General features: G+C 36.2%; 1 protein-coding gene across 6 annotated transcripts in view; it reads left to right on the top strand.

Annotated features, from left to right (window-relative positions):
• Window positions 1–13,770, top strand: part of PCCA (propionyl-CoA carboxylase subunit alpha) — a 284,928-nt gene that overhangs the window by 117,676 nt on the left and 153,482 nt on the right. For all 6 annotated transcript variants that reach the window (XR_012633969.1, XM_074910938.1, XM_074910964.1 and 3 more), the window contains 4 exons: window positions 3,592–3,735; window positions 5,201–5,275; window positions 10,423–10,491; window positions 11,325–11,400. Coding sequence is in view for 5 of the 6 variants with exons in the window: in XM_074910938.1 (XP_074767039.1) it covers window positions 3,592–3,735; window positions 5,201–5,275; window positions 10,423–10,491; window positions 11,325–11,400 (364 nt within the window). In the remaining variant the exon portion in view is untranslated. The remainder of the gene's footprint in view (window positions 1–3,591; window positions 3,736–5,200; window positions 5,276–10,422; window positions 10,492–11,324; window positions 11,401–13,770) is intronic.

The raw sequence follows: 13,770 nt of genomic DNA, 5'->3' as shown, positions 1-13,770 counted from the left end.
TTCTTACAGGCTTTGCCACTGCTGTTTCTTGCTGTATAAACTGGAAGAAGCGTAGGGAAGCAAAAACACTTGTAATACTCACAGGGAATCTGCTTGCTGTGAGATATCTGAAGAAGAGCAGATCCAGTGTGAAGGGGAAGCACTTTCCCTTTACCCTGTATTAATAGGCCACAACAGGTGGACTATATGGACTTGAAAGCAGGAATATTAGTGGCATTTTTCAGAGAAAAAAGTGTGTGTGGATTCCAGAACATGGGGAGTAAGACTTTTTAAAAGAGGTATGTATCGTACTTAAGCGCACTGAAATGATGACTTGTTATAAATTGTTTATGACCAGGCTTGGTGTAAGTAAAAGAATCAGTAATAAAAGTGATATTTTTGGCAGCTAGCTAATTGAGAGTTATTGCTGATCAATTTTTCTGCTTGTCTTGTTAGAATAGCTTACAGCTGCCTTGATACAGCTATGATCTGTAGATTGCTTCCTGCAGACATGTCTGGTTTTGCCCTTTGTGTTAAGGATGGAGGTAATGTGTGAATTTACCCACTATGATATGACCATACCACCATTGGCTCTTACCTTATTGACTGGAGTTTCACTGGCAAGATCTTGGATCAGCTCACTACAAAATTGAGTATGGCCCAAAGCTAAATCAATTGGGTGTGATTCAGCTCTGTTTGTGAGCATACTTGCATTCATCTCTTTAAAAATTTAGTCCTTGACTTAGTGACCATAAAATGGCAAGTAGAGGCTGTTGATGGAGATGGGCTATAGCATAAAATTAATAGAAGAAATTACAACAGGCAGGCAAAACAAGTGTGACATGAAGTAGGAGGCTGGAAAGTAAAAAGGGAAAGCATTTAAAGCCTAGCTTTTAATAGTGATTTAAAAATAGATACAACAATTACCCTACTCAGATGTCTGTAACAGTTATTGTAGAGTTTTCATAAGTAGGGAATGATGATGCCTCTGTTTTCTTTTTTGGGAGGGGAGGGAGAAGACGGCTCTAATTTCGTCACTTCTCCTACCCCTGTCCTTTCTTGCTTTGTGGAAGTTTAGAGCTTTAATTTCAAATCTTGCATGTGTCTCTGTAGGTGGATTCTTGCACCCCCAAAACCTCCTTTCGGCTCCTTGTTGAGCCAGGACATGGCATTACTGCTTTTTTAGTGTACTGTATGCTCAAGGATATCCCATATAATGCTAAAAATATACTGACCCTCCCCTGCCAAAAGAAAACTACAGATGCTTAAACAAGTACACTTTGAGCTGAGTGCCTCACTGAGGAATGGTAAAACTTAGAAATAAGTCAGCTGGATTTCAAGGTTAAAATTTTTTTCTACCCCATTTTGGTCATCTAATTGTCTTCATGTATACTAAAATGCATTTTAAATGTATTTGGTACCCCAGAATTAGCGATATGATTGGCACTGTCAACATTATGCATTAACAGCACTAGTTGAAGCACAGACCTAAAAGAAAGCAGAACAACTTCTCACCCCCCAAAAAACTGAAAAAAATTTCCTTGTCATATTTTCTGAATGCTGTTTTGTGTGGAGGCACAAAGGGAGTATTTTGAAGAAACAGAAGAAAATATTGACCAAGTCAAAGATCTGTATTGAAGAATGGATTAAATAAATGTTTGTGAGTCGTAAGAACTGAACAACAAAAATATTTTTCTTTCCAGAAACATTCCATCCTATTTTGATCATCAACAATAAAGCTGAAAACAACAATGAAGCTATTCAATCTGGAATGCCAATAGCTATCCAAGAAAAATGACAGTATAACTAAATAATGCACATGTCTTTGTAAAAAAAAAAAAATATTATTTGTATTTTGGTTATCTGGAATGTTAGAATTCCAAGTGTGTTCTGAACTCAAAGATCATTTTTTAAAACTTAAATTCCAAACCAAGAGAGTAAGTTCTGTTGTTCGAATATGAATGTAAGATAAGTAACTTTCTATTAAAACTTAGGAAGTTTTAATAGAAACTTCAAGTCTTAATAGAAATTGAATTGCTTCAATTTAACACTGCAGGATAGACACTGAGATTCTCCAAATACTGTTATTAAGCTTGACATGCTGGAGAATATCATGTGTTAGGTAGAATCAAGATTGAATCTCAAAGGTATATCCTTAAACTGTGTAATCAGATTCCCATTTCAATGTCACTTTTATCCTTCAAAGAATAGGTGCTTGTTTCAGTGATGATTTGTCATTAAAATTATGTCAAAATGTCTTAAAATGTTGTTGAAACTCTAAACAAACTCACAGCACACACGGGGCTAATTATGGATGCCATCTGTTTATTTTTACAAAGCTTTTTTCTTAAAGACCGAAGCATCTTCTTTTTCTGATAAGCCACAACATTGTAATAATCACTAAATGTTTTTCTTAATACTAGTGTACTTGAAGTAAGAAAAACATGTAGTTTGGTCGCTGACCTTTTCCTGTGTCACAATGTACGTGGTATGACATCTCATGATAGAGAAACATTGTAAGTGCTTTTTCTTGAGGTATTTTTGCCCTTGGAACACAAACATTTTAGAATAAAAATGGCAGTTCTGCCATAATTTCTATATATGGAAAGTCTTATAGCTTTCCTTGTGTGAGAACATGTTTTTAGCATGTCTGTCTTTTACTTCATCTATATGGTGTGCCCTCCTGTCTTCAGGTGCTTTCTTCCTATACTATGTCTAGCTGAAGATTTTTTAAAGTTACTAAGTGTGTCCATTTATATCCCCATTTCAAAGAAAGAACGTGTGTGTGTATGTGCATATGCGCGCACATGTGTGCATGCTTGTACGCACATGCCGGGGTTAGTGTGAACGACGGGTATTCCCATGGCAGCATCATCCGAAGCCGTTAGCAGCAATTTGCTGAGAGCGCAGAGTGACTCTACTGGTCCAGCCCAGCTATTGTGCATGCTAAGCACTAAACAGCTAAGTCTGGAGGGGGAAAAAAAATTGAAGGATCCATCTGCTCATTTCTGCTACACTGCACTGATGCAAGATTACGCTAATCTGGTTGCTTGTCAGGACAGGTTAGTGAAAGCAGGCGAACGGGTGAGATTTAGGGTAGGCTAGTTCTATGGAAAATTGTAAGCGCCTCCCGTATGTGCCATGTTAAGTGTAGCAGAATGGGTTGAGTATCAGCTACTTTTTTTCAGTTAAAATATATTTATGGATATGGCATGAGTTTCTTCAAAGCAGAATGCAATGGGAAAAGCTTCTGAACAAAGAAAAAGTAACTAATTGTCACCAGGTGCATTTCAATTTGTGAAATACATGGGGAAAAACCCCACCCCACAAAACCCCAAACACTCTTAGGTGTTCTCTATAGTTTTCCTTTTGTATGCTGCTCCTAGTTATTGCAGTCTGCTAATTATTTTGGTTTTGGGATTTCCTTGCAAAGAAGGTGATTGCTGGAGTTTGTCAAGTAGAAATTTTTTGGAGAAAAAGACCAGGAAGGAACATGTTCTTTGTCTGTTCTTTGACTGGTCTAATTTCTTGTTCATCTGTGTTTGTTTATGGAGAGGGATTTTTTTGTTGTTGTTTTTGTTACCTACTGACTGACAGTTCTTGACCTTGCAGGTTGAACATCCCGTCACAGAATGCATTACTGGCCTGGACTTAGTCCAAGAAATGATCCGTGTTGCTAAGGGTTACCCTCTCAGGCACAAACAGGCTGATATTCCCATCAATGGCTGGGCGGTTGAATGTCGAGTTTATGCTGAGGTAAATGAATGGTAATGGGGAGGAGGGTAGGTGGTTGAATTGTGGAGTAATAGTACCCAGGTGTGGATAGATGCCAAGGTGAAGTCAAGGAATATGATGTGAAAGTCATGATTTAGAGTATGAAACACAAGCGATTAATGAGCTTTTATAGAATTTTAGAATTTTATTTTTTAATTTAAAATACAGTAAGTATTTCAACGTAACTTTTTTCCAAAAATCAAAATTGAAAATGGTGAAAGAAATAACTAAGGTTTATTTCTAAGGAAACGTTTAATGATGCAGTGGTGGAGTTATTTGCTACAGTTAACTAGTGTTTCCAGGTTTCTTAACTTGTGTACTTGAAACTTGTTGACTTAAGGAGACAGCTGAAATTCAATGGCCTACAGACTTTTTGTTGTTGTACTAAAACATTTTAATAGGTTGTTGAAAAAGCAAGTTACATGTCTTCTGAAACTATAGTTTATAGACAAACTTTCAAAGTGTATTCCAAGACAGTAACTTTATGATATGATGCTCTACCTCACCTTAGAAAAGCTTACTAAAATACAAAACTCATTTACAAGCATGTTTAGGACATGTCAAGGTAATGTCTTTTGCTGTCATTTTTGATGCATGAAAACCAAGATTTATTAATTAAAAAATGATGCCCAGTTTCCTTCATTTTGTTTTAGGAATGTTTTAGGTAACTGCTTTTAAAAAAATAATTCAACGCCTTCAGGTATTTTTTCCCTCACTTAATTTATTGCAGCTTTTGTGACCCAGGGCATTTTACTTTATGTTGTCTTTTCTCTATCTCTTTGTGACATGCACATAATCTTCATCTTGTTCTACTGATTACAAGTTATATGAACTATTTTGATAAAGGATAAATATTTGCCCTGTGAGACATGTAAGCTATTCTGAGTATGAGTTACCCTGGAGAAACTGATGATTTTTTTTTTTTCTGTTCAACTTAGTTTCCCTCATACTTAAAAGTAATGGATCTAGCTACTTCTTCATGGATTTGGTTGTTCTGTAGGCCATGTATTTATTTGCTGTTCTATTAAGTTTTATATTGGTATTGCATTATGTAGGTTTCCAAAAAATAAAGGTCAGTTTGATTTCTTAAGATAATCAAATTTCTAACTGCCCTTTTTATCTCTGCAATTTTTTTTCCTTGTACTCTTTTCTCAACTCCACCCTTCTGAATACTTTCCTATCTTTCATCTGAGGCACAGTGTAGCAAATGAAAATGTCATCTTTGTCACTTCTTTCCTGCTTTTTGACTGTGATGCAAGAGAATGTATATGTTTCCAGTTCTTTATTTGGAGTTGCAGGGGTAGGTTGGATGAAGAAATGTACTTCAACACAAGTAATTCTGGGGAAGAAAGCAGTTATTCTGGCAGTGGTTTCTGTTAGACTTCAAGCTTTTTAATATTCTCATCTGTAAAAGCTTAATGCTTTCTCATGTTGAATTTCATTTCAGGACCCCTACAAATCTTTTGGCCTGCCATCCATTGGTAAACTGTCTCAATATCAGGAACCATTGCACGTGCCAAGTGTAAGTAACTTCATCCTGGTTTTCATAGGTGCTGAGTGTCTCTTCTATAGACGGAGACTATAAGTACACAGCAACTTTGTAAATGGGGCCTTTTTTCCAGCTTTGTGCTGAGGGGGACACACAAACACACACACACACGACACGACACAGGACATAGCAGTACTTATTTGTGCAACCTGAAAAACTGCTTAAAAACATACAGTTCCAAACTGGGTTTAAAACGTTCAAATTGGGTATAACAGGAAACCATTATATACAGAAGTATTTTCTTACATTCTGTAACTTTCAGCTTAAGTTTTTCAAACACAACTTTAGTAAAAGTACTGTGGTCGTTAGAAAGGACAGCGAAATGTTTAGTCAGCTCTTTAAGCACAGAGAACTGGGCACACCAGTGAGAAACTGTCAGTGCTTTATGTTTAGCTTTGTAGACTTTGAAGAGGAAGTTTGGTACAGCAATTATTACATGTTTCAGGATACATTCTAACTATATGGAAAGGCTGTAACAAACAGTGTTTTCTGCTACATGTAAAGAACAAGGACACAGCCTTTCTGTAAAATGAAGGTAGTTGGAATCATAAGTGCACATATACATGACACTATGTCAGTTAGTGGAGTGATGAGGCTGTACCATCTGTGAATACGATTATTCAGTCTGATTGCTTGCACGGAAAATAGTGAAAGATTACAGGAGGAATCTTAAATGTGGAGATGTTATTGGATATATGATTTATTTTGCTTCTTAGATTGTTTTTGCCCGTGTACTTTCCGAAGGGACCTGACCCTTTCTGGTCTTTAAGGCTTCATGCTGTGTTCAAAGCCTGAAAGCAGAAAAAAAAAGTGAAGATCTAAAAGGCATTATGTGATCTTAAAGAGGAGATGAGGGAAAAAGGTATCATAGGATGTATCTAAACTTTTTTTTAATGAAACAGAGTGTATTTAATAAGAATTTATAATGAATACTCCAGTGGTTGTTAGAAGTTTTCACCATGTTGTAATAGCTAACAGGATGTCAAACATTTTGCCCTTGCAAGTTTTTGCAATTTGCAATTTTCCAAACGTGAGACCTGTTGAAAGTACAAGTGATAATGGACAAACTATACCCCCTACAGTCTTTGTCCCACCAAATCTTTCTTCAATTAATGCTGCAGCAGGAGTTTTATGTAATAACATTTGCGCTTGTGAGCCATCCATACAAAGAAAAAACAATTAAAATGCCTTAAATGTTCTGCTTACTGCTGTTATTTGCTTGTGTGAATGTTGCATGTCAGCTAAATGGACCACGGAATAGATAAAGTGATTGGGTGCAGGAGAGTGCACACTAAGCTTTGTCTATCATTATTGCTGGGAGCAATCAAATTGATGCCAGCAGGACAGTAGACGCGTTGACAGCTGTAATTATGTATCTCCATGGTGATCACTTTTGGCCTGTCATGGAGGCCCATGAGTCCCCTCCCTTGCAAGCATTTAATCAGATTGGGCTGTCACTTGTCAGGTAGACGGGGTGGGCTGGGAGTTGTGCTTAGGGGGAGAGGTGAATTGAAAATGAAGGGTGGGAGATGCCTGATTGCTTCACGTGGTCCATTGTGGTACCAAAGAAAGAAATTTTAATTACGCTGGAGGCTTCAGAGCAATGGTTTGAGGAGCTCATATGGAGTCTCTAGGCTGTTCTCTTTCTGTTTACTTCTATTGTCATATTAAAAATGGAACAGCTATTTTTATGTAGACATTCATGGTTTGGTGTCTTAATACATATTTTCTGCCACTGTGAAACTAATTTATCTCCTGAGAATGTCATGCCGCTAAGAACAAAATTAATATGACTAAAAAAGTTCAGCATTACAGGCCCATTGTGCCACAGTGTTTGTTTTCTGCATTTTAGATTTTAGAATTGCCAGCACATTGGCTTAAAAAAAATTAGCAGAGGCTTGTAGCGTGTTGCAGAGTTTGGCTTATGAGTAGTGCCAAATTGCCAAATGCATTTTCAATTAATTTCTTCTGTGTCTCAAGTTAGCTCTGATTGTCTACCTGTGCCTGTGTGTCAGCTGCTCACGTTGATGAAACTGGTGTGCATGGCTGTGTGAGGATGTTTTTCTTAGCCATAGATAGGAATATACTGGTTATTTTTTTTATCATGTAATCTGTAATTTCCTTAGAACGTGGTACTCGTACCAAATTTTTTTCATCTTTGATAATGAAGCTTAAGATAGGTAACCACAAAACCCTGTGTTATGATAGTGACCATTTATGTTTAATGGTCTTACAAAAGATAGCAAATGTACTGCCATATCTGAAGGGCTCCAGCATTGCTCTTTGCCAGTATGATCAGCAGTCTGGTCTTTTAATGACTCTTACCAGAAAGAGAAAACTCTTAGACTTTGATACGGCAAAGAATTGAGAAATATTAGAACCTCTATGTGTTGGTAAGTTGAATTTGATGCACTAAATAGTTCATTGCAGGACCGGGACATAGATTGTGCTTTTTTTCCCTCTTAAGACTTTTTTATCTTTCAGTTTACTGTTCTAGTGTAATAACACATAGTGGTAGTAACAACAGTAATAGAAGTGTTGAGTACAGTAGGCTCTTAAACACTAGCCTTTCTTTGTTTTTTTAAATATGGTGTAAAAGAAAAGCAGTATGTTAAGCAGAAGTAAATGCTGGAGGTCCAGTAAGCATTGCTTCTATTTATCAAGTTAAGCACATTGTAGCAAGTGTCTGTTGAATTAGGGTTTCTTTTTCATCCAATATTCATTAAGTTCTGTCACACCATATAGTTTATAAAATCACCTACTGTTACCAGGCTCCGAAAAATGTGAGCACCACAGGAAGAATTGAAGATGGTAAATGTATTTGTTTTCTACTGTCATTTCTTTGGTCATCTCCAGTTTATTTTATGAAAATTAAGCTTCTACAGAGGACTCCAGATTTTTTTAAAAAGGAATTCTGCAGTAGTTTTAAAAGAATTTCAAATTCTCACTATAACTTTTTTTTTCTGATATTGTACTTGGGGGGAAAAGTGTAAATGGTATGGTGGTATGTATGAAACTAGAAACACAGAGCAGGCAGAGCATGTAGTCAGTAGCCTCAGATGCCTTACATTAACTTTGAGGTCTGACTAACCTGCTTACTGTGGGACTGAAATATGCACCTTTCATATTCATATTTCAAAATATGGTATACATGTAAAGTACCCTTGCTCTCTTGCATGTAATCACTTTATAGGTGCTACTTTAGAGACAAAAGTCACAGTATAATTCAAGTATGTGCAGAGTATGTATGTCATACCATCATGTCTTATATATGTATGTACTGAGTATTAAAAAAAAATGTCATGGGCAAGGGATTTATCTGGGACTGAGTAGGTAAGTTAATTCTTTCTGATTTGAATGTGGGAATGTGTGCATTGACTTTATGCACAGGTAGACATCCTGGGAGGAAGGATGGTTTAGCACTTACAAGAAGGGGAGCTGGGAAATATGCTGCACGTTTTTTTCTCTAACCATGACATATCTGAACTACCTTCTCATTGGCAGCTAATGTTAAGTGTACCTGATATGGGTAGTGGGGGGGGCCTAGTTAAGCATAGATAAAGCACATATGGGTAAGATGTGATAAAAACGCCACAGAAGTGCTACTGCCTTTACATATGAACAAATATGACATAAAAATAAACATATAAGAAATAATGTATAGATATATTTGTATTTACATATTTATACTTACGTATGAGTAAGTACATTTAAAAAAAATAAATAGAATATAACATAATAAAAACTAGTTAGACCGTCTTCCTTGCTGAAGAAAGTGAATATACCTGCTAGGGTATCTTTTTATGTCATTTGGATAATAAAGTCATCATCATGCCCTCATGTGGATTCTGTAGACAAGAGGTTCTACATGTGGTCCCTTGATAATTGCCTAAATTAAAATATTAAAGGCCTAACAGCCGTTGCGTTGACCTTTTTCTGCCTTGCTGCAGACAGATGAGCTGCTGTTTATTACAAAGGTTCCTTCCCACAGGTGAAGATTTAAGTGAGATTCCAGGACCCTCTTTCCCACCCCCTTTACAATGCAGTATATTGGAGCCCTGCTGCTCCAGCAGCTTTGATTAGAGCCCTCCATCTTTACGATCCCCAGAATGCGTTTATCACTCTCAAGTTGTTTTGTTTAGTTTTTAAAAAATATTTCAGATTCCAGTGCTCAAAAGCAGCAATTTAATAAATATTTATTCCCCAGAAATTGCTCATTTGAAAAGTTTTATATGGCTAACCTCATTGCTACAGTGATGAAATCAAACTGAGAGATGAAAACAAGAATCAGCAATATACTAACTAACTTGCTGGCTGGTTAACAGCAATCAGCCTCTTCAAAAGAAATTTTTGAACTTGTGTTATTTTTTTCCATGAATATTGCAGAATCAGAGCTTTAGTTGGGGCTGTGTCCTTACAAAGCAAAGCCATGAAAAAAGCTGTGTAAACATTAAAGCCTCAGAGGAGCAGCAGCAACAGAAAAAAAATGTTTTACAGTTGAGAGGGTGAGGCAGAGAAGGAAAGTGTTACAGACATGAAAACCACAGGATCAGTATTCCTATGGAGCTGATAAGCAGAGCTCCAAAGTTCCTGCTGAAAGCTCCCTACTTGTATTCCTCCTGGAGCCCTCGGAAGGGCTATAGTGGAACATGGGGGACATGATTACATATAGATGCAGAAAGGATGTGATTATAAGGGGCATCCTTCATGCCAGCTGTCAGTCAGAAAAATAATTACAACTGTATTTTATTACAGGAATTATATCAGAATTGGGTATGTTCAGAGTGGAAGTTTAGAGTGTGTAATACAACCTCAGTTGTTAGATCAAATTTAATGTCTTTACTGTGCTTTCTAGGAGAACAAAAGAGAATTTTGACTCTCAACAAAAAGAGAGAATAACTTGCAAGTATTTTTCCTAGTGGAGGAAAAAGCTCCCTTTCCCTCCACCCAACTTCTCTGGTAAACAAATAATTCTTTCAGTTTTTCAAGATGAAAAAAATGAATGCTGTAAGCTTCATGGGTGTTATGTTTTAAGCCTGTCAGGTAGATTTGATCCTTGTGTTGAAATACTTTTTTTTTTTTCCAATATATAATTATTTTTACCTCTGATTTTTTTGAAGGTACGTGTTGACAGTGGCATACAACAAGGAAGTGATATTAGCATTTATTATGATCCTATGATCTCAAAAGTGAGTTGATGATTATTTTTCAATATTTTAAAGGTATGAAACACTGATTTTATACACAGATCTTTTAAATGACAGAGAGTATGTTAAAGGATTGGTAAATCAGTATTTTAAAGGTGCTAAGCATAACATGCCTTAAGGGAATGTGAAAGAATTGAAGGAAAATGTGGAATAGAGGAAATCTAGTGTCACTTGTAAACAAAATTTTAAAAATCTTTTGACATTGTAATTATTTGTCTTGCAGTTTCTGATTACTAAAAGGATTCTGATTTAAACAGAAGCCATTACTTTGAGACTTAGCTGCTGCCATTCTATCTTTTTAAACATAATGTAGCCAGAACTAAAATTTCAATAATTCTGACTTCCAGAAAAAGTCAGTGAAAGAAATGGTTGCTAATGTCTCTTAGTATTAGTTCTTATTCATCAGTAACATGCTGGTAAAATTAAAATATGACATTATAGTCAGAGTTCAGTTGTCAAAAAAATTGACACTTAAATCTTAGAAGTTGGTTGGTCATTAAAAGTCAGGAGAGTCAAATAGATGTTGAACGTCTGCTCATATTTTCTGTGCACCTGAACAAGAAGAGAGCTGGTTTAGATGCCTTAAGTTTTATAAGCAAAAGTGATTGACCTTCTTTCATTGAATGGGTTAAGAGATCTTAGGTTTCGCTTGATGTTTTAGAGAGCCTCTGAAGCACAGATACAGCAATGTGAGATGTTTTTGTGACTGCAGAAGTTCTACAAACCATTTTCATTTTAAATGCTATTCAGATTCTAGAGACAAACATTATCTAATTTCTAGGTAACTTAAATACCTTTTTTTCCCTGTTTTTTAGCTGATTACCTATGGCTCTAATAGAGCTGAAGCACTGAAAAGAATGGAAGAGGCTTTGGACAATTACGTAATTCGAGGTAAATACAGAAATTTGGGTTCCTAGTGTGATAGGCTGCCATCTATTTCAAGAAAACAGCTTGAAAATGTAGTAATTAGCAAATTGAGTAAAGTTCCCGCTTCTTAAGTGCAAATTAAACCAGGAAAAGCTTGTGTTAATTAAGCTGAGAAGATACATCAAATCTAAGGAGACTTCATTTTTTTCTCTGTTGTTTTTGCTTGAATATTATGAGATAAATATTTTAAAAATTTCCTTAAACTCATAAAGAGTTTTCACTAAATGATAGCATATAATTCATTTATTATGTTGTAAGGGGCAAAAAAAGGCCACTGCACTGTAAGAAATTTCAAGTAGTTGCCATTTTATAGTGGTTTAATACATTGATCGTGGTCAAATAATATCACAATACAGTATTTGATTCTCTCTATATGTTTTTCTTAGATCCAAGGTAATTGTTTAGGTTTGGGCAAATACAGATGTAGGCTGATGATCAAAACGTGTTTCAGCTCTTGCTGACCGACAGCCTAGAAGGAGCCGTTCTCCCAGCCTTTCCAAGCAGCAGGGGTGAATTGGCCATGACCGCTTTAACTCCTTTTACGTTTTAGAGAGGGATGTTGTGGTTTGTGTGGGGGAAATCTTTTGATCTTCCTCTGTATCTTATGGAAAATAGGAAGGACAACTCAGGATAGGAGAGGGGAAAATGGGATTTTTTTCAAATTTTTTTTTTTAAATCTTTTCATAAAGGTGATTAGAGAAGGGAGCTGTAATGTGGCAAAACCATCTTCATTTTACCCCTTAACGGTGTGGGTATTTGGGGGAGCTGTTTTTTTCATTACTAGTCAGTATCCTTGAAGGACCAGGATAGGTGGGAAGGCTCCTGGAGGATTTGCTGTCTTTGTTCCTTGTTTTGGTTGCTGGACAGGTTGTTCCATGGTTTCTGATGGGAGAAAGACTTGGAACACTTATTTTAATTCCTCCCCTGAATGGCTGGGAGAAAGAGCAGCAGAGACCCCATATAGTAGACAATCGTCTGAGTGTTTCTGTAAAACTTGGTTTGGCTTTAATGCTGTCTGCTGAATACTACAGATACCATGTCAGTCTGGAAAGATTTATCTACCTAGGAGAAAATGAGCATCCCTCTGCTACAGTGGAGCTAGATAGGTGGTAGGATTAGCCATTGTAAATGACCTGCTAACTCTGAAGAGGGTTTATGCTGGTGCAACTTGAGCCATTAGACTATTACAGTACAGCGTGCTGATGTAAACCCCTGCTGTATAACAGCAGAGTAAATTTATATGAGAGGGAAATTTATACCGCTGTTGCTAGACTGATGTGAGGTGGGATTTGGGTTTTTGTTTGTTTGTTTGTTTTTTTTAATGGAGACTCTGGATTCAGACTCAGTTGTATTAATAGCAAATGGTGCTTGAAGGATTATTTAATAAGAATATTGGAATTGTGTATGGAGGATCATCTTTTATTGTGTGCTACAACATGGGATAGAACCTCACTGTTTGTTCTTAGGTGTTTTACACAGATGTGTATGTACCTAACAACAGCTCCACAGATACGTAAATACCTACAAAGGATATAGCACCTTCCATCTGAAAATTACTAATTTTAATTCTTGATTTTCTTTACAGCCTTTTATTAGTATGTATTTATGCATTTAAGTGTTTATACCTGATATCTCCATAGTATTTCTATCTGTGAAAAGGCTCTTAATCTATTAAAAACGTTGAAAGAAGTAATAAATGAACTACAGGAATAATGCATTTTTTTCTTAAGTATTACAAATGACAAATTTTAATTTACTACAGGTTTCAAAGGTAGACGAATTTCCATAACACATTTTTAGTTGTGGTGGCCAGTGGTTTCCATTTGAAAGCCAACGGGATTTTTATGTAGTTTCTTCCCAGGGTTTATTAAAAATGAAACATTCATGGATATAAAAGTATCTCTTCACTTGCTTAGCGTGAATGATGCCTGATAGGGCAGCTTGTAGAAACTGGCCTATCTGTAATGTTCTGAACTGCTTTGACACATGCAGAACTCTTCCTTGTTCAGAGGAATTGTCTCTAATAAGTTCAGGTAAGCTTAACAGGTGATGAGGAAGTAGTAATATATTGGAGAAAAAGAATAAAACATCTGAAAAGTAAAAGCAATTTCATGCATTTTTTTCTAAAATAATTGTGTATATATTTGCTTGAAAATGTTGGATGCTATGTAAAACAATATTAAACCACCTTGATCTTGTGTGAAAGTGACTCACGTGAAGTCTTCTCCATAACAGTAGAAGAGTTTTTTCCTAGTTTTGAAGTTACTTAGTTTTTTATTTGAATAGCGAGCCTGTACATAACTATTTAGAGATCACCGTAGTTTTCCTGAATAG

This window comes from Athene noctua, chromosome 1, assembly GCF_965140245.1.
Source record: "Athene noctua chromosome 1, bAthNoc1.hap1.1, whole genome shotgun sequence".
In the NCBI taxonomy this organism is placed as follows: domain Eukaryota; kingdom Metazoa; phylum Chordata; class Aves; order Strigiformes; family Strigidae; genus Athene; species Athene noctua.
Note: the sequence above shows the minus strand (reverse complement) of the source record. Positions and strands in the feature narration are given on the sequence as shown.